This window comes from Mandrillus leucophaeus, unplaced genomic scaffold, assembly GCF_000951045.1.
Source record: "Mandrillus leucophaeus isolate KB7577 unplaced genomic scaffold, Mleu.le_1.0 Scaffold699, whole genome shotgun sequence".
NCBI lineage: Eukaryota > Metazoa > Chordata > Mammalia > Primates > Cercopithecidae > Mandrillus > Mandrillus leucophaeus.
The window spans coordinates 1418836-1437274 of NW_012107574.1; the positions used below are offsets into that span (position 1 = coordinate 1418836).

The following is an 18439-nucleotide window of genomic DNA, read 5'->3' on the forward strand; positions in this document are numbered from 1 at the left end:
AAGGACCTCTTCAAGGAGAACTACAAACCACTGCTCAACAAAATAAAAGAGGACATAAACAAATGGAAGAACATTCTGTGCTCATGGATAGGAAGAATCATTATTGTGAAAATGGCCATACTGCCCAAGGTAATTTATAGATTCTATGCCATCCCCATCAAGCTACCAATGACTTTCTTCATAGAATTGGAAAAAACTACTTTAAAGTTCATACAGAACCAAAAAAGGGCCTGCATTACCAAGACAATCCTAAGCCAAAAGAACAAAACTGGAGACATCACAGTACCTGACTTCAAACTATACTACAAGGCTACAGTAACTGAAACAGCATGGTACTGGTACCAAAACAGAGATTTAGACCAATGGAACAGAACAGAGTCCTCAGAAATAACACCACACATTTACAACCATCTGATCTTTGACAAACTGGACAAAAACAAGAAATGAAGAAAGGTTTCCCTGTTTAATAAATGGTGCTAGGAAAACTGGCTAGACGTACGTAGAAAGCTGAAACTGGATCCCTTCCTTACACCTTGTATAAAAATTGATTCAAGTGGATTAAAGACTTAAATGTTAGATCTAAAACCATAAAAATCCTAGAGGAAAACCTAGGCAATACCATTCAGGACATAGGCATGGGCAAGGATGTCATGACTAAAACACCAAAAGCAATGGCAACAAAAGCCAAAATAGACAAATGGGATCTAATTAAACTAAAGAGCACAGCAAAATAAACTACCATCAGAGTGAACAGGCAACCTACAGAATGGGAGAAAATTTTTGCAATCTACCCATCTGGCAAAGGGTAATACCCAGAATCTACAAGTAACTTAAAAAATTTACAAGAAAAAATCAACCCCATCAAAAAGTGGACAAAGGATGTGGACAGATATTTCTCAAAAGAAGACATTTATGCAGGCAACAGACACATGAAAAAATGCTCATTATCACTGGCCATCAGAGAAATGCAAATCGAAACCACAATGAAGATACCATCTCTCACCAGTTAGAATGGTGATCATTAAGGAGTTAGGAAACAACAGGTGCTGGAGAGAACGTGGAGAAATAGGAACACTTTTACACTGTTGGTGGGACTGTAAACTAGTTCAACCATTGTGGAAGACAGTGTGGCGATTCCTCAAGGATCTGGAACTAGAAATACCATTTGACCCAGCAATTCCATTACTGGGTATATACCCAAAGGATTATAAATTATGCTACCATATAGACACATGCACACATATGTTTATTGTGGCACGATTCACAAGAGCAAAGACTTGGAATCAACCCAAATGTCCATCAATGATAGAATGGATTAAGAAAATGTGGCACATATACACCATAGAATACTATGCAGCCATAGAAAAAGGATGAGTTTATGTCATTTGTAGGGATGTGGATGAAGCTGGAAACCATTCTGAGCAATGTTGCGTGAGGACAGAAAACCAAACACTGCGTGTTCTGACTCATAGGTGGGAATTGAACAAGGAGAACACTTGGACACAGGGTGGGGAACATCACACATGGGGGTCTGTCATGGGGTCGGGGGAGGGGGAAGGGATAGTATTAGGAGAAATACCTAATGTAAATGACGAGTTAATGGGTGCAGTACACCAACATGGCACATGTATACCTATGTAACAAAACTGCACGTTGTGCACATGTACTGTAGAATTTAAAATATAATTTAAAAAAATAAAAAAGAGGACCACTTGGCCTAATTTTATCCACTTCCTCTATCAAAAACTTGATCTTTACGAATAAAGCAGAAGCTTCCCTAATCTAGGTGTTTATGTATAATAATATGTTGAAGGTTCTTTATTGTAAAAATGACAAATGGATATGACAGTGAGTCAATCTGCAACGGGAACTACTTGTAAAGTGTGTCTGTCTTACATTCATATAGTCCTAGCACTACATGGAAATACTGTGAATTCTGTCATCAAGGCCTAGTTCTGCATTATTAGTGAACTAATGACAACTTTTAATCAATGTGCCTGCACTGATTTTTAACTTGTCGAATTCCATTTTCAGGATTCATAGATTCTTTCTTGTGTGAACCACCCCATCTTTGTCTTTGCTATATGCCGTGCTTGAATATTCTCTTTTTTAGATGTGGAAAATTCATTGCTAATTTTTATCTTTGCTTGTGCTCTTATTCAGTATACAGTTTCAGATTGAGTCTTATCAATTGGTTTCTACAGATTCTCCTGTTTCCCTCCAACATGTAAATTACAGGCTAGCTGTTGTACCTGTTGACAAAGAAATGGCTGAATGATTTTACAGCTCTCCAGCTTAACCTGATCACATTGTCTGTATAGAGATGATGATGGTTTTCTTTTTCTTTATTCCCAGAGGGATCAGCATTTGTATTACATTGTGGCAGTAGTAAGGGAATTTTAAAATTCATTTGGAGTGGGAATCTCTTTTAGCTTAGAGTACGAAGCTGAAATAGATCTATTTTGTGCTTCATTCACACTTCCTGTATTACACCATTAAACATCCTCCCAGGGACCAGAAGATTCAGGAGATTTTGTTTAATCACTTCATGCCCAATATCATGGGGACCACATTTGCAGGATGTGGGGCATGATAACCCCCTGTGGTTAGGATAACAGCTGTTCTCAGTTGTAACACAAGCAATACAAAGTGAAATACTCACAAAATTATCCTCAGGGCTGTGGTAGGAAGGAAGAATGTTATAGAGGTTGATTTTCCTACATCCATATAATTGGTATATTGTAAAGCCTAGTTTGGACTCAAGTCCATGCTTTTTCTTTTGCTTTGTTAACTGTATTTATTTTTACATTGCACTCTATACTTGAAGAGGATGTGTGAGAGCTGCCTGCCTTTCATGAGAAGAAAGTGTTAGTATGCTGAAGGCTGAAGAGAATTTGGTGGCTGTTAATGTACCATGTAATGGTACCATGTAATGTGTAATATGCAAAAAAGCACATCCTACTGCCTACCAGACCCTCATCAGCTTTCTCATACATTTCTGTAAACCCTTCATGTTGTACTGGGAAAACAGTTCAGAACACCACTCTGTGGGAAGATGGGACCCAATGCAGATGGGATATAGTTTAATCTTCATGTGTTGGAGAGTGAGTAACTGCATACCAGAGGTTTTCAAAATGTGGTTCCTGGACCAGCAGCATCAGCATCTCCTGGGAACATGTTAGAAATACAAACTGCCCCAAAGCGACTGAATCAGAAAATCTAGGGGTGAGGTAGTTTAACAATTTCTTCAGGTAATTCTGATGCATTAAAATTTGGGAACTGTTGCTACAATCAAGACTCAGGCAACGATTTTGTTCACAATTTGTCCTTAATTGTGATAATTGTTGTGTAAAATATTTTTTAGTAATAGAATGTCAGATACAGAGATCCTTCCCATCGTGTAGCCACGGAGTATGTGTTAAGCACCTACTGTATGCAGAAGAGTATGCTAGCTACTGTAGCAAAAGGAAAGATGAATAAAATGTGGTTGCAACCATCCGTGAGCTCAATTTGCCAATGAAATAGAGATGTAAGTAGCACAGCAGCCTGCCTCATTGGCGGCTATGGGTAATACCCTTTTGCAAAATGAAAAATATGTGCTAAATTCACCATTGTACCATTGATCTTACCAAACCACCCTTTGCTCTCTTCAGGGATGAAGAAATGGAGGGTGCTCATTAAAAGTTTAACAGTTTCAACCATAATGTTCATATGGTTAGCGACTGAAATAGAATGCAGCCTCACACTTCTTTGCCACTGCTTTTGCCTTACAAATTTGCCCCAAACCTGGAAGCCTGAGGTAGATCTGGATTACAAAGCCATCTTCTACCTGTTCAGCAATTAAACAAATTCGCAATAGACTTTTCCTTCTATTTAACTTTTATTAAAAGAAGTGCTAAGGTACTGAGATGCAGTACATCATATTTATTACCAAAATTATTAACAAATATACAAAACTTGTACATGTAATTTTCTTACATCCATTTATTCTCTATAATACTGATTTTTGTTCAAGTAGGTTATCTACAGTATGTAAACATCCCTTGGATTGACCTCACACAGATTAGGAAAGCCCTCTAACCCATGCTTTTATCAGATACTTCTTTTTATTTGGCTTTCATTTGTAGCATCTAATCTCCACATTTGGCACATGGAAGAGACATCTACAGTGCAAAAGAGGCAGGTTTTTCTGGTTTCATTCTGAACAATTTTGCAGGGGCACAGTTAAAGAGCTGAGAGGAGACGCGAGCACTCTAACTTGATGTCGTTGGATGAGCTGTAATGCCAACATCTCTTGGTTCAGCCACTAAACTTGTCTCTTCCTTCACCCACCCTCCCACCCATCCACCCCCATGCAAGGCTGATTCAGTTTTAACCTTGTCTCAAAAGGGTTACGATAAATTCCATCCATCCCAGAACAAGTAGGTTAATTTCACTGAGTAACAAGTTTTCTGTTCTTTCTTGTGGGTTGGTATCTGTGGTTTGATGAGCCAGCAAAACTCTTAAATGGAGAATAAGATAAAAAACAGATATGAGAGTAGAACTTTCTGCTTTCAATTGGCATCTCTGTATCCAAGGCCAGAGCCTTTCTGTGGTGGAAAAGCGACAAACGCCTTAGCGAATGGCAGAGAAAAGTCACCCTTGTCATAACACGTTGGACTCCAGGCCTTCGCACAGTGTCAGAAAAATCAAAAAGAAAAGAAAAAAAGGTAATTGAAGATTCTTCCCTCTACTTCCTGGGTTTCCTTTTGCTTATTTAACTTAATCTACCCAAGTAAAGCTGATCCAGAGAGAGCTCTGTTCGCCCGCTCTCCCCCATTCTCACTCTCCAGCACAGTATTGCTCGTGTGGTCGGCTGCACCTTGTCCGCGAAGCACCTGCGGAGAACGTCTGAATTTGGACGCGCGCCTGCCTCCTGGCTTCCGTCACCACAGCGGCGCAGGTCCCTCCGACGCCCCGTAGAGCTCGGCCAGCTTCCGGAAGCGGGGCCCCCAGTCCGTCAGGAAGTCGAAGTTCTGTTCTGAGTCCGACGTGGCCGACTGCAGGGAGCTCAGCGACCCCGCCACAGAGCCGTCGCCCTCGAACATGTACGTCTGAAGGGAGTCGAAGGGCGGCGCCCACAGGTCCATGTCGGCCTCGTAGAGCTTGGCCAGCACGTAGCTGTGGACGGTGCTGTTCACTGCGCACGTCTGAGGCACGTAGCGGGAGAGGCTCTCGATCTCGGGCAGCATGTCCTGCCGCGTCTTGGGGGCGGTCCCCGCCTGCGCCTCCCGGGGGTTCCACATGGCCGCGATGTCGAAGGCCTCGGTGTCCTCCTCGCCGCCGCCCTCGTCGTCATAGCGGACAATGTTCTCGTGGATGTTTTCTTCGTCGTCGATGATGTATGGTTGTTTCCGGTGCCGCCTCATGGACAAAATGAGCAACACCAGCACTGCCAGGAAGAAAAAGGAGAGTCCATTTACCGAGGAGATGTGGCTGTGTGTGCGGTGAGTAGAAATAGTCTTGATTGACCACGGTTAGGGGAAGAGCTACCGAGTGGAGAGAGCTCAGGTAGCTCTTGGATATCTGAAACTTCGGGGAATTCTAACTTAAGTCCACCTTGTTCTCTTTCTGTAAGTCAGGTTGTGGACAGTGAAGCCCTGTATTTCTTTAAATGGTTTAATTAGAAAAAATTGCATATAGTCTCTTAACATCGGCGTGCTGTTTTGAAATTGTGTGTGTCTCTACACCTAACACCCGATTTAAAATCCAATTAACAAAGCACAAAGGCCTGTTACGGACCAACATACTCTAAGGACTAGATCATGTGCTCTGTTTATATGATGGTAAATATACTTTTCTTATAATGTGGAATGTGGAAGTCTTATGTAGGGGGAATGCTGCTTCCTTATATTAACATCTTAATAGGATTCTACTCTGTATATAATCATATCTTAATATGCGTAGAGATACAAATACTAAGTATGCGCCAAAGTTGTGGTCTTTTTATACCTCTAAAAAACAACAGAACGTAAGTGATCCCTGGGGTCCAGTAAACTCAGGTTCCTCAGAGAAGCCTTTCATTAGGCGGTTGTGGCTTTCTGGACCCAAGGGTGTTTATGGAAGGGAGAGAATGAGCAGTGGCATTTTATATAATTCATCATGTTGTTAAAGAAACACCACACTGTTAGATGTGCCCTTGCAGGTTTGGATAAAATTCTATCCCAGCAAATGCCTTTCCCCCCCGCTAGAATGTGTCCGCCGGGGTTTAAAGGAGAGATAGAGGTAATCCCATTGAGCTATTTATCTCTCTGACTGAAAACGTTTTCCAGGAAGAGTGTTGAGGTTTTAGCTGTAGAACTGCTATTGATTTTTTTTTTTTTTTCTGGTGTACTTTGTTACAGCTAGTGAACAGTGACAGTTTGACAGCACTGCAGAATAAGACCCCAGTTCATCCAAGGGGAAAAAGTGGAGTACATTCGTACATGCAGTAAAGGATTACAGACTAATAAAACTCACAACAATGATTTAAAAATGTTTTTGAATGTAGATGTGCTTTTTTATAAATTGCGATTAATGACATTAATACGTAATATTTTCCCGGTTAGGTTTGGTGACAAAACATAGACAGGAAACGATGATATGCTTGTGTATATTTTCTCTGTGTGCAAAAATACGAGGCGTGGACTAAAAAGATGGTGGGATTCCTAGAGAAAAAGAGACTAATAGGACTTTAAGGAAGTGAGGGCTTGAATCGAGCATGAAAGGTTGGAGTGTGATTTGGATTGATGCAAGTTGGAGACCTGAGGTTCGAAGTGAGCATGCTGTGTTTCAGTAAAGTTATTAAACCCACATATTTTTAAGGCTCTATGCTAAGCAATGGGGAAACAATATTGAGTGTGACATGGATTCTGCTCTTGCGAGCTTGTAATCTAAGGAGATTATGGATGCTGATAATTAATGCAAGTCAGACAGTGATAAGGGCTATTAGAGCCACAAGTGTCACCAGGAGAGTACAGAGGCCGGGCCAGTGAATTTTACTTGGGAGACTGAGAAGGGCTTCACAGAGGTGACCTTGAAGTGGTAGGGGTGGTATTTTGGAAAATGCTAGGAAGCAAAATTGGAAGTCTTTTGAGTACCTTGCTGGAGAGAATTCTGATGGTCATGGAGAAGTGGGCCGTTTGTATAGAACTAGTCCGTTTCTTGAAAAATAAAGATTGCTACATGTCTTTTCTTTTTCTTTTTTTTTAGGTAATCTAATTTAAATGACAAATATTATATAATGCCCTGAAAATCAGATTTTGAGGAAAATGGTCTTATTTAGCTGAAAGGCTTCTCTGACCGAAGAGAATTAGTTCTAGGGATGGTTTATTCTTTGGGTACTGTAGGCATGGTGCATAGAGCTTATGAGATTTTCTAGGAACTACATAAATATGTGAGACATGAAATAAAAACCCCACGAAGTCAGAATTAATTTAGTTGTCCATAAAATGTAGTATTTTGTTGACAAATGCAACTCAAATCTTAAAGTTTCATGAATTATTCTTAATGTGGGATGCGTACTCTTACAAATAAGAGTACTTAAAACTGTGAGGATTTTATGACAGCTCTGCTCAATTTAGCTCCTGAAAACAGTTTACTTTTTCTGTACAGTTCAAAAGACAAGACATCATCATGGGTGGGGAGGGATAAAATAAATTGTCCCTTGCACACCATTTTTAACTTGAGAGCCTCTCCAAGCCAGTCTCTTTAAATCAGTATTTCTGTAATGATGGCTTTTTGTGGGCCAGAGTGAACTTTTAACTTCGACATTTTCCAAACATAGAAGTAAGGACAGCCAGTCTGGAAATTTCTCCCAGGAACAAGTTTCTTCAAAGGCCTCTTACAGGTTATCCAGTTCTGCACTCAAGGACCCCCAATGCCACCTTATGGAAACTCAAGGAATTGCAGGGAGGTTTTACTTGTCAATGCAGTCAGGGTCCAGAAACCGTAACAATTTTGTCTGACGCAGGGATCCAAGAACTTAGAAAGGTTACTTATTTATACTCTTTCTCTCTTTGCATGGGGCTGAACCAAAAAAACAAAATTAAACCACATGTTGTATTTTCCTACGTATTTTAAGAAGCACATTCCACAGACCTACCTAGAAAATCAAGTGCCGACATTTTTCACAGGAACTTCTTTCTTTGATCTGTCTCTTGGTATAGAGGTGAACTTGGGATCAAGGGTGTATGTGAATATCTGTACCTCTATTCTAATTTCAATCCTCAGGGCTTTTTCTCTCAGAAAACTCAGATTTCTTTTATATTGAATAATACTAGTATCTACTAAATCTGTTTTTCTCTAAGCAAGATATATTTGCTATAGATTGGTTCAATAAGAAGAGCAAGGATATACGTACAGATATTTTCTTTTTTGCAAGAGTTGGTTTAAGTGTTTTTGTTTCTCTGTTTTTGAGTGTGGAATTAGAAAACAATTGCAAGGATGGCCTTACATACCAGGGAGTTGGGGAGCCGCCTTGCAGTATGACTTGAGAGGAGGAAGGAAGGGTTCCTTAACCCCAGTAGTGCTCTCCCACTACTGGCCTGTAATGCCCTTATTTCGTCAGCAGAGGAAAACTGACCCCGTTTAGTTGCCGTTCCTGGTTAGATGGCCATGGTGCCTGGGAGGGGTACCAATCACCCCAAACAGCTTATTCTCCAGAAATATGTGTGGTTCACACCATCACTTCCTTCAGCTCTCTGCTCAAAGGTCTTATCAGTGAGGGATTCCCTGACTACCCTGTTTGAAATGGCATCTATCCCTGTCACTTGTCCAACCAGGATACCTTATCCCTCTTCCCTTCCCTGTAATACCACCTCCGGAATCGGGATGAGCGTTTAGGAGAAAGGCAGTGCTGTTGAGCCACAGGGGTGCCCAGTGTGTATGACCTGCCTGCATTTCAGCCCTGGCTCTGCCTCTGACTTTGGTTTTGAGCCTGTCACTTACCCCTTTGTGACTTAGCTATTACTTAAATGAAGGGGTTAGAAGAGGTGATCATCAAATCCTGTCTAAATTGTAATTTTGATTCTATGATGTCAAAACGAGCCTGTTTTGTTCTGAAGTAAACTCAGGAAGGCCAGGATGTGTCTGTTTCATTAATCCTAGCACCTTGTATGGTGCCCCAGCTCATAGTAGATACTTCGTAAGTATATGTGCTTTGATCTTACCACAGACACCTTGAAGAAGGGACTGTCCTCAGTTTCTTTACTGTATTTTTGCAGCCTCACTCTACCACCTTTTGAGTAAGCAAGGTGTGGAGGATCAGTTCTAAATAGCTGTGTCAGGAAGGTAATGAATGGATGTCTGAGTGAGCACTGGCAGGACTCCACAGAAGGGAAAGCAGCCCCTTACTCACCTAAGAGGACGAAGATGCAGGCCAGGATGGCAATGAGGGCACCCCGGCTCAAACTGACTGGGAGCATGTAGGCTTCTGGGCTACAGGACATGACGTGGCCATCGTCATCACAGCTGCACACTTGGATGGTCAGTGTGCCTGTGCTGCTCAGCACGGGCTGCCCGCTGTCTGCTATCAGGATAGGCAGGTAAAAGACACTCTGCTCCTGCTGCCGGAAACCAGACCTCCTGGTTAGAATCCGTGCTGTGTTATCTGAAAGAAGGAGGGGTTCCAGGATTGGAAAAGGGAAGATGAATTAATTTCTTGGATTGAGGAAAGCAAGGGGGCAGGGGCAGGGAGTAAGAAGGAAAGAGGGTAGTCAGATATTCCCTGGTAGTGGTCAGCCATGGAAGGGTTTGCCTGGATCAGCATTTGGATTCAGAAACCAGGCTTTTTGCTTGCTTTTAGGTAAAACCCTGAGGCTTGGAAGAGAAAGCCTTTTTTTGAGTCTGTCTTATCCTTTGTGACATAAAGTGCCCAAGGCAAACTGTCAGACTTCAGATCTAACAAAAATGTCCCTGGGAAAGCTTGACAGAAAAGAACAATCACTGGTGACTTGTGGTCCCTGTTTGTTCCTGCTCAGCAGCTTGCCAAGGCCCCAGTGCTGCTTTGTGCCTCCAGCAAAAGAATGCTGAGGAGCCCATGTGGCTGTGGCAGATTGCTTATTTTTGCCACTTTGACTGGAATTCATGTCTTTTACTATTTTATGCCTCTGAAATGCAGTCACCAACTCCTGTGCTTCCTAAAGAACCTGCTTATTTAGTAGAAGCTTATTTGAAATCTCCTAATCATATGACACACCTTGTTATTTCTCCTGAGTTGGTGGTCTAACTTTAAGCAGTTAATATGAACTTGTTGAAAATTTGTTCCTGATCAATACTAGAAATCTTTCCTCCAGTTTTAAAGGGGATTAGTCAAATTATTAGATATTTTCTACAAAGTTGGGATGTGTACATGTGTGTGTTTACATTTATATTCGCATACTGTGTTGTAGGAGTGTTCATTTTTAAAATCTGCATTCTCAGGTTTCCTGGAGTAGGTTTGAATTCTGAAGTAGATATACTTTTGCAAAGCTCGGTTTATTTTCAGCAGAGGAAAAATTTGAGAGATGTGGTAGGACATACAAGAAGTGATTCTTTTTTTTTTTTTTTTTTTTTGAGACGGAGTCTCCCTCTGTCGCCCAGGCTGGAGTGCAGTGGCTGGATCTCGGCTCACTGCAAGCTCCGCCTCCCGGATTTACACCATTCTCCTGCCTCAGCCTCCTGAGTAGCTGGGACTACAGGCGCCCACCACCTTACCCGGCTAGTTTTTTGTATTTTTTAGTAGAGACGGGGTTTCACCGTGTTAGCCAGGATGGTCTCAATCTCCTGACCTCATGATCCGCCCGTCTCGGCCTCCCAAAGTGCTGGGATTACAGAAGAAGTGATTCTTAAAGCTAATACCACCAACACAGAGGTCCCATGGATGTGTTTCATATTTCATAGGAAAGAGTCGAGAACATCACAAAAAATTCTGAGAGCCTGACCTAAGAAAACATTATTAGTGATCATCAATATTTCTGGTTCTTCTTCTCTTTTTGGACATAATAAAAGATTATACTTTTCTGTCCTCTTAAATGTGGATATGTCTGTGTGATTTGCTTTAGTTGATGAGCAATAGTGATTTGTGTTACTTCTAGGCAGAAGTCTGTATGAGCTAATGTATGAGTCTCCATGCTTTTTCCTTGCTGTAGTTACTGAGAAAGAACCACAAGATGTGAGATGCAGAGTGGGGCAGCCTGGGACACTGAGCTCAGACCCACAGTAGGCTGAATGTGAGCAAGAAATTAACTGTAGTTGTGCTAAGCCACTGAGATTTTCGTGGTAGTTGTTCCTGTAGCATAACTTGGGCTATTCTGAGTGACACATTACCCCTTAATTAACTTTCCCTTTTCCACCTGCTTTTGATGCTAACGGCTATTGTTACTAAAGGCTCATGTGCCACGTACCTGCACTTTGTGTGCAGTATCTCACTCAATCTTCACAATTTGGAGATAGTAATAATCTCACTCCTTTTCAGAAATAGAAGTAAGGCCTAGAGTGATTTTATAATTTGTTTGAAGCCACTAACCTAGTTAGTAGCAGAGCTGGGATTTGAACTCTCGTCTCTCTGTCTCCAAAACATGCACACCTTCGATTATGCTATATAACTGCTTATTTAGTAATGTTAACTGTCAAAAAAAATTCAGATAAGCATAATCTCTTCCTGCTTTGATACAGGCTACTTCTTATTTTCTTCTCAATGGAGAAGGGATGCCAACCTGAGGATTATATTCATATTTCCACCTACCACACAACCCATGAACCTTTCTGTTTTCCAGACTTAATAGCTAAGTAGTGTCAATTCCACTTTGTAGTTTTAATTGTTTGTTTTTTCAGAAAGCAGGTTTTTCTCTAATCAGAACTTTTATTTTTTTGGTTTAGTCCAGGTGAGGTCATAAGACTTTTAGAAAGTCTGACCAGAGCTGAAATTCATATAAGTATTATATCTATGACATATATGTTTCTTGATCTAAGAGTTATTTAAGATTAAAGAAAAATATCAGAGCATCACATTGCTGAATCCAGTGCTAGAAGGGGCCTGGCATATAGTAGCCACTTGGAAAATTTTTGTTGAATGTGATAATTAGGCCTTTAGTAACTTATTTGGAAACAGCATTCTTTCCTAAGGTGACAGAGAACACTGTGTGTGGGGGTGGGGTGTGGGGGTGGGGTGTGGTGGGTGGGCATGGTAAAGCAGGACCCGATTTCTGGCCCCAATTTTAATGCTTATTGATTCTCTGGTCTTGGGCCATTTGCTTACTTTCCTCATCTATCAGATGGGATAATAAGAATCAGAAGGATTAATAACTTCCTTAAAGTTTCACAGAATTATTGTAAATATCAAATAAGTTATGGGAAAATACTTTTGAAACTGTAAAGTACTATATATACATAATTCTTTTCATAATGTTTTGGGGCTGAAAAGTGAAAAAAGGCTTTACTGGAGATAGTGCCCTGTTGTGTTCATAAAAGGACTTTATGTTTCAGGCATGGGAACAGAGGTAGTTGACAGTAGATCTGCCCTATATTAGTCAGTTTTTGCTGTGTTGGGTTTTTTTAGAGACAGTATCTTACTCTGTCACCCAAGCTGGTGTACAGTGGTCTGATCATAGCTCACTGCAGCCTTGAACTCCTGGGCTCAAGTGATCCTTCCACCTTAGCCTCCCAAGTAGCTGGGAATACAGGTGCATGCCACTATGTCTGGCTAATTAAAAAAAATTCGTAGAGGTGAGGTCTTAATGTATTGCCCAGGCTGGTCTCAAACTCCTGGCCTCAAGTGATCCTCCTGCCTCAGGCTCCCAACTAGCTGGGACTACAGGTGTGTGCCACCATCCCTGGCTAATTTTTAAAAAATGTTTTGCAGAGATAGGGTCTTGCTGTGTTGCCCAGGCTGGTGTTGAACTCTTGGTATCAAGCAGTTCTCCTGCCTTAGCCTCCCAAAGTGTTGGAGTAATAGGCATGAGCCACCGTGCCTAGACTTGGTCAGTTTTAAAATGAGCCTCAGTAAAGGATACTTGTGGTATAAATTGTCATTTGGAGATTAAGAGTTCATGGTTTCTGTTGAAGATGTGCTGACTTCTGTTTTGGGAAACCTTCCAAGAGATGAGTCACATCTTATTATAGTCATCCAGTGCCGGTGGCCCATCTTTTTAAGGAATTGGTTCCATAAATTGGTGCCCAAAGTCATCTTTAAGAAATTTGCAGCATTTTGCTGCATTTTTGTTTCACTCATTAGAATGATAGCTTAGCTGAACAGTTGAAGAAAAAATATAATGTGTTACAATGTGTTATTCTTTCCCCCTAGGGTTGCCTTTTTAAAGCCAGTCCTAGGCTGAAACCACTTTTTGCTGGAATACTTTCCCTATGAAGCAGATAAATGAATAGTTCAAAATTTTGACCCAATAAAAACTTAAGGATATTTAATCGAAGTATTTCTGTCTTTATAATTCATATTGCCATTCCTTCCAGAATTATTATAGTAGTTTTATGATGACATGTAGGAGGTTGAAGGGATGACTTGGAAGAATGCTTTCCCATTTAGAAGAAATTAGGTTTGAGATTCTCAGGTTTTACAGCAGAAAACTGTCATATGGGGTTGAAGTAATACTTTTAATCTCAAATAATTGATATTTGAAACTAAAACCAGGTGTGCCTAACCTGATCATGAGTTTTTGTTACTCTTTGCTTAGATTTTTACAAAGTGGCAATAAATAGTTTAGAATTGGAATGAAAATGAGGCTATTGCAGTCTGGAGAAGTGATAACCTTCCCAGGGTCAGATGGCTAGCTGGCAGTAGAGTTAGCAACAGATGAGGTTCATTTGACAGTTTAACTTATTTTTTCCATTGCCCTGACCTTTTCTTTTCTTTTGAAGCAAATCATCTGGCTAGAGAACAGAAATCCTTCCTTTTCCCATCTGTGCCCAAAGAAGAGTGTGCTGGGTCTGTGAGCGCCTTAGCTGTTCTGAATGCTCGTTGGAAAAGAGGGGCCTAGAATTCTGTTCCATCAAAGCTATAGCGGGGAGCAGTTTCTGGATAGGGAACCCTACCTGAAAGTGTGTCTCTAAATCATCCTAAAATGATAAAGCTGTGTCAGTGCCAAAACTGTGTTTATGGTCCTGTATTTGCCCTTTCTTATCTCTATTACTTATCCTTTGTCTCCTTTTTGTTTGGAGAGCTTTTTACTGTTTCCTGCTTTGATCTCTGCCTAGAAATGTTCCCCCAGGGGTTTTTTTTTTTTTCTTTTCTTTTCTTTCTTTTTTTTAAATCTAGGTCACTTTCTGTCTTTCTCAGATTTTTCCCATTGTTACAGAACATATGAACAGGGCTGTTACCAGTGGAAATGAAGAATTTCGCCTCTGTGCTTTGCAGTGTTTCTGGCACAGGACAGGTACTCAGTAAACATCTGTCGACTTACTGACTGAAGGAGTTTTAGAGTTGGCAAAGGGTTCTCCGAGTTTGTTGTTCTGAAACAAAACTTTAAAAGACTCTGTGAAGCTGGGTGTAGTGGCTCATGCCTGTAATCCTAGCACTTTGGGAGGCTGAGATGGGAGAATTGCTTGAGGATTGCTGGTAAAGAGCAGGTAGGCTTTGACACTATTTGCATAAGACCATAACCCAAAGTAGCTGGTCTATGCTGTAGAAAAGCATAGATAGCCAGCCATCCACCTGATTACCTTGGTTGTCCCTTATGGTAAAGTTGGGGTTGTTAGCAGCCTCAGGAGCCAAGCTGTAGTAGAAATGCTGACCATTGCGTGGGTCATCTTGGTCCACTGCACTCACTGTCTGGATCAGCTGAGGGAGGGATATGAAATCAGGTGAGCTGGAGCCAAAGGAAAAAGCACCAGGGCCCAGTTAAATCCCAAACCTGGAAATGCGATGGTGGGTTGTTTTACCTAATGGAAGGATATCATTGATATGGGAGGGGGCAGGGAAATGCTGGGTAGAGAAGGGCAGGGTCCCTGGCAAGGGCTCCACGGACCTAAGTGAGAATAGGAACTCCTGTTTTTGGGCCCAAATGTTGCATTTTCCAAGACCGCTCTGGCCTGCCACTCCCCCCATTCTGTACCCTTAAAAACCCGAGACCTTAGCAGCCACAGATACAAGCAGCTGGGTGTTGAGAGGAGAAGAGGAGCACACCAGCAGACGCTGGCAGACTAGCGATGGTGGAATGATGTGGATGACAAGGGGAGTTCAGCCCAGGACAGTCGGAGAAGAGTCTGGCCACTGGGCAGCCTGAGTCCAGGGGAAGAACACCTTCCCACTCCATCCCCCGCTTCCAGCTTCCCATCCATCTCACTAAGAGTCACCTTCACCACTCAATAAATGTTGCACTCAACCTTCCAGCCCATGTGTGATCTGATTCTTCCAGTTCACTGGGCAAGAACTCAGGCTGTCACACTGGCCCTCTGTCCTTGTGATAAGGCACAGGGTCTGCTGAGCTAATACAGGCCATCTGCAGAAGGCATAGCTGAGAGACAGCACACTGTAACACATGCCCACTTGGGCTTCAGGAGTCCTAGACGCTGCTGTGGGGCTAGAGCCCAAAGCGCTCCCCATGGTTTCTGCACCTGCCCGTCTACATGCTCCCCCTAGGGGTTTGAGCAGCGGGGACACACTCCTGTCCTGCAAGGGGGGTAAGGGAACTCTCCTGTTCCATGTGAAACTTCCCTGCACAGTCTCTATGCCATCACACACCTCGGGATTTGATTTTGCTTTAGAGTTGGGCTTGAGTATGTTAGTAGGCATAGGATAAATGTTACCTAAATACTTCAGATGTTAGACATCAATATAACATATATTCTTCCACCATGGGCAGCTGTTTCTAGGCAGTCTAAAAAGTAAGAGACTTTGAGTCAAAGGGCTCGGGTGCCGCAAAGTCCTGCTTGACCCCATATTTTCTTCTCACCTCGTCTACTTAACCTCATCACTGACCCAATATTTCAGGGCTAAATTGCTGTCTTTGAGAAGCCCCTGTTTAAGAATGACCGTGACCTGAAGAGAAGTGAGTGACACGTTGGCATTGGCCATGTCGGGTTAACAGAAAACAGACCTGAGGGAATGGGTCACAGGGAGTCACATTTTGTTGGCAGGAGGGAGAGCTAGCAAAGATAGCACAGGATCCCCAGAGTGGAAATGCAGAATAGACAGGAGTCAGAAGCAGAACTTGGGGGTGGGGAGAGCAGGCGGTCAGGTGGTTTCCTGTTGGATTCACTGGCCAAGTTTTGCCTTTTCCATAATGTTTTTCAAAAGAGTAAGTTGCGTGAAGTCTATGGAGACCATGATCTAAAAGCTGTTCAAGAAATCTGTGTGAAACAGACTACTGAAATGGGAGCTGGCAGGCTGAGGGGGATACAGGAGAGGCATTGAACGGCAGCCTCCTTCATATGTGTTTCCTCTCCTACCAAGCAACAGCACAGACTACTCCTACCTATCTTGGGCCCAGCCCTGTAGACTTGCCACTCCTGCTGTTTAAAAGCCAGCAATGCTTCTACCACCATAGGAACCAGGACGTCAAAGGTCGGTTTGAGGGCCCAGGTGGGCTTGCTTAGTTTGTGTTTCTTCATCTGTAAATTAGAGGAGGTAAAGCTACCCTCACAATATGCTGAAGATTAAATGACTGGGGGTGGTGGTTGGGGGAACTCCCATCAGGGGGCCTTTTGGACAATGTTGCTCAGATCCCCCTTCAATGAAGGACTTTTCCCCTAGTTATCACCTACCAGTCCCTTTGGGGATTACCGATTGCAGACAGCCACCTACCCACTCCTATGGTTTGGATATTTGACCCCACTGAATCTCATGTTGAAATCTGATCCCCATTGTTGGAGGTGGGGCCTGGTGGGAGGTGCTGGAGTCATCGTCTTGGTGCCGTCTTCCTCGTAATGAGTTGAGTTCTTACTCTATTTGTTCCTGTGATAGCTGGTTGTTAAAAAGAGCCTGGCACCTTCCCCTCCTGCCTTGCTTCCTCTCACCATGTGATATGCACATGTCAGCTTCCTTCCCCCTTCCTCCAAGTGTGGAAGCAGCTTGAGGCCCTCCCTAGATGCACATGCTGGCACCATGCTTCTTGTACAGCCTGCAGAACCATGAGCCAAATGAACCTTTTTTCCTTATAAATTACCCAGCCTCAGGTAATCCTTTATAGCAGTACAAACTGACTAAGATGCCCACGGTCAGCACATCCTTCCAGGGCGACAGACATCCAGTGACTAATTAATGTGGTAGTATACAGGTCTGGCTATCCCATCTCAACTTGGGGAAACTCTAGTTCTGGAACTCTCTGAGAAGTCAGCTGAGGCAGTTAGTGAGTCTGCATGGCAGCTGGACTTCTTTTGCCCAGTCCTGCTTCCTTTGCTTCCCTCACACAGGTGCTGGCCCTAAGGGCCCTCCTTAATAAACACCTTATCCAGGAACTCCATCTCAGGGTATGCCTCCTGGAGACCCCAACAGTTGAACCTGAAAGTAGGGGGAATGGAGTTGCCAGGAAGGTAAGGGTCAGGAGAGTAATGGAGATCAGCTTGCCCACAGCCAATCCTCGTATCAGTGCTGCTCATACTCTAGGATTACCCTCCTGTCCTGTCCCTGCCTGGAGACAGAGCCGGCACTTTTCAGCTTGCTTGTAGTGCCAAACACATATAGAGGTAACATATTTCTTGAGGCATGTTACACATAGGTGATTCTACATAACTTGATAAACATCGTTGGGAAAGTCATTTCAGAATATCTGGCCTGCGTATTGTGAATATATTGTTGAGATTGGGGCCGGAGGCACAGAGCTGGTTGCTTACAGGGCTTCAAAGCACGAGTGAGTGAAGACACAAATCGCTAAGTCTGGATTGGGAGTGCATGTCCTGCTCTCCTGCTCTGTTCTCCTGGCAGGTCAGATTTCTTCCTCAGCCCCGCTTGTCATGCAGTATTCTGCCCAGCTGGTTTCATTCCGCCCTTGGCCATCACCAAGTATGTTATCTGATTTCTTTATGGGCTTCCTTCAAGGCTGCTTACCAAGAGGAAAGCATGTGTGTGGACTTGTCAGACGTGAAGCCGACGACAGTGTCCAACAAGTAAACACAAGAAGGACTGATTCTTTATAAACCAGATATATCTCTGAGCCGCATGCTTTTGAACAATCTTCAAAACATTTCCCACAGCCCAAATCAAAGGGTAAGATTTTCAGTATCTTGGCCTAAAGGTGACAGTGGGACAGACTGAATTTGAAGTGGCAGATCTGTACTTCAGATCACTATATAACAGACTATTAAAAGATGCATTTAGAAATGGGGACTATGTTTGTTTACAGAAACAGGAGAGGTAGTTAAAATGTTCTTCACTTGTCAGAATGCAACCTCACCTACTCTGAAGCCCTTTAAAAGAGGGTGCTTTATTTTGGGGGGAAGGAGGTTTAATTTACTCTGCTGCTTATCACCCTCTTTGTATTATAGATTAAAA

The 18439-nt window shown here is 42.6% G+C and overlaps 1 protein-coding gene across 2 annotated transcripts in view; it reads right to left on the reverse strand.

Moving 5' to 3' along the window:
* Positions 1-3867: 3867 nt before the first annotated feature.
* Positions 3868-18439, reverse strand: part of CDH20 (cadherin 20, type 2) — a 221817-nt gene continuing 207245 nt past the window's right edge. For both annotated transcript variants that reach the window (XM_011964389.1, XM_011964390.1), the window contains exons 10-12: positions 14671-14788; positions 9377-9628; positions 3868-5431 (exon numbers count right to left, since the gene is read on the reverse strand). In XM_011964389.1, coding sequence (XP_011819779.1) covers positions 4926-5431; positions 9377-9628; positions 14671-14788 — 876 coding nt within the window. In that variant the 3' untranslated portion in view covers positions 3868-4925. The remainder of the gene's footprint in view (positions 5432-9376; positions 9629-14670; positions 14789-18439) is intronic.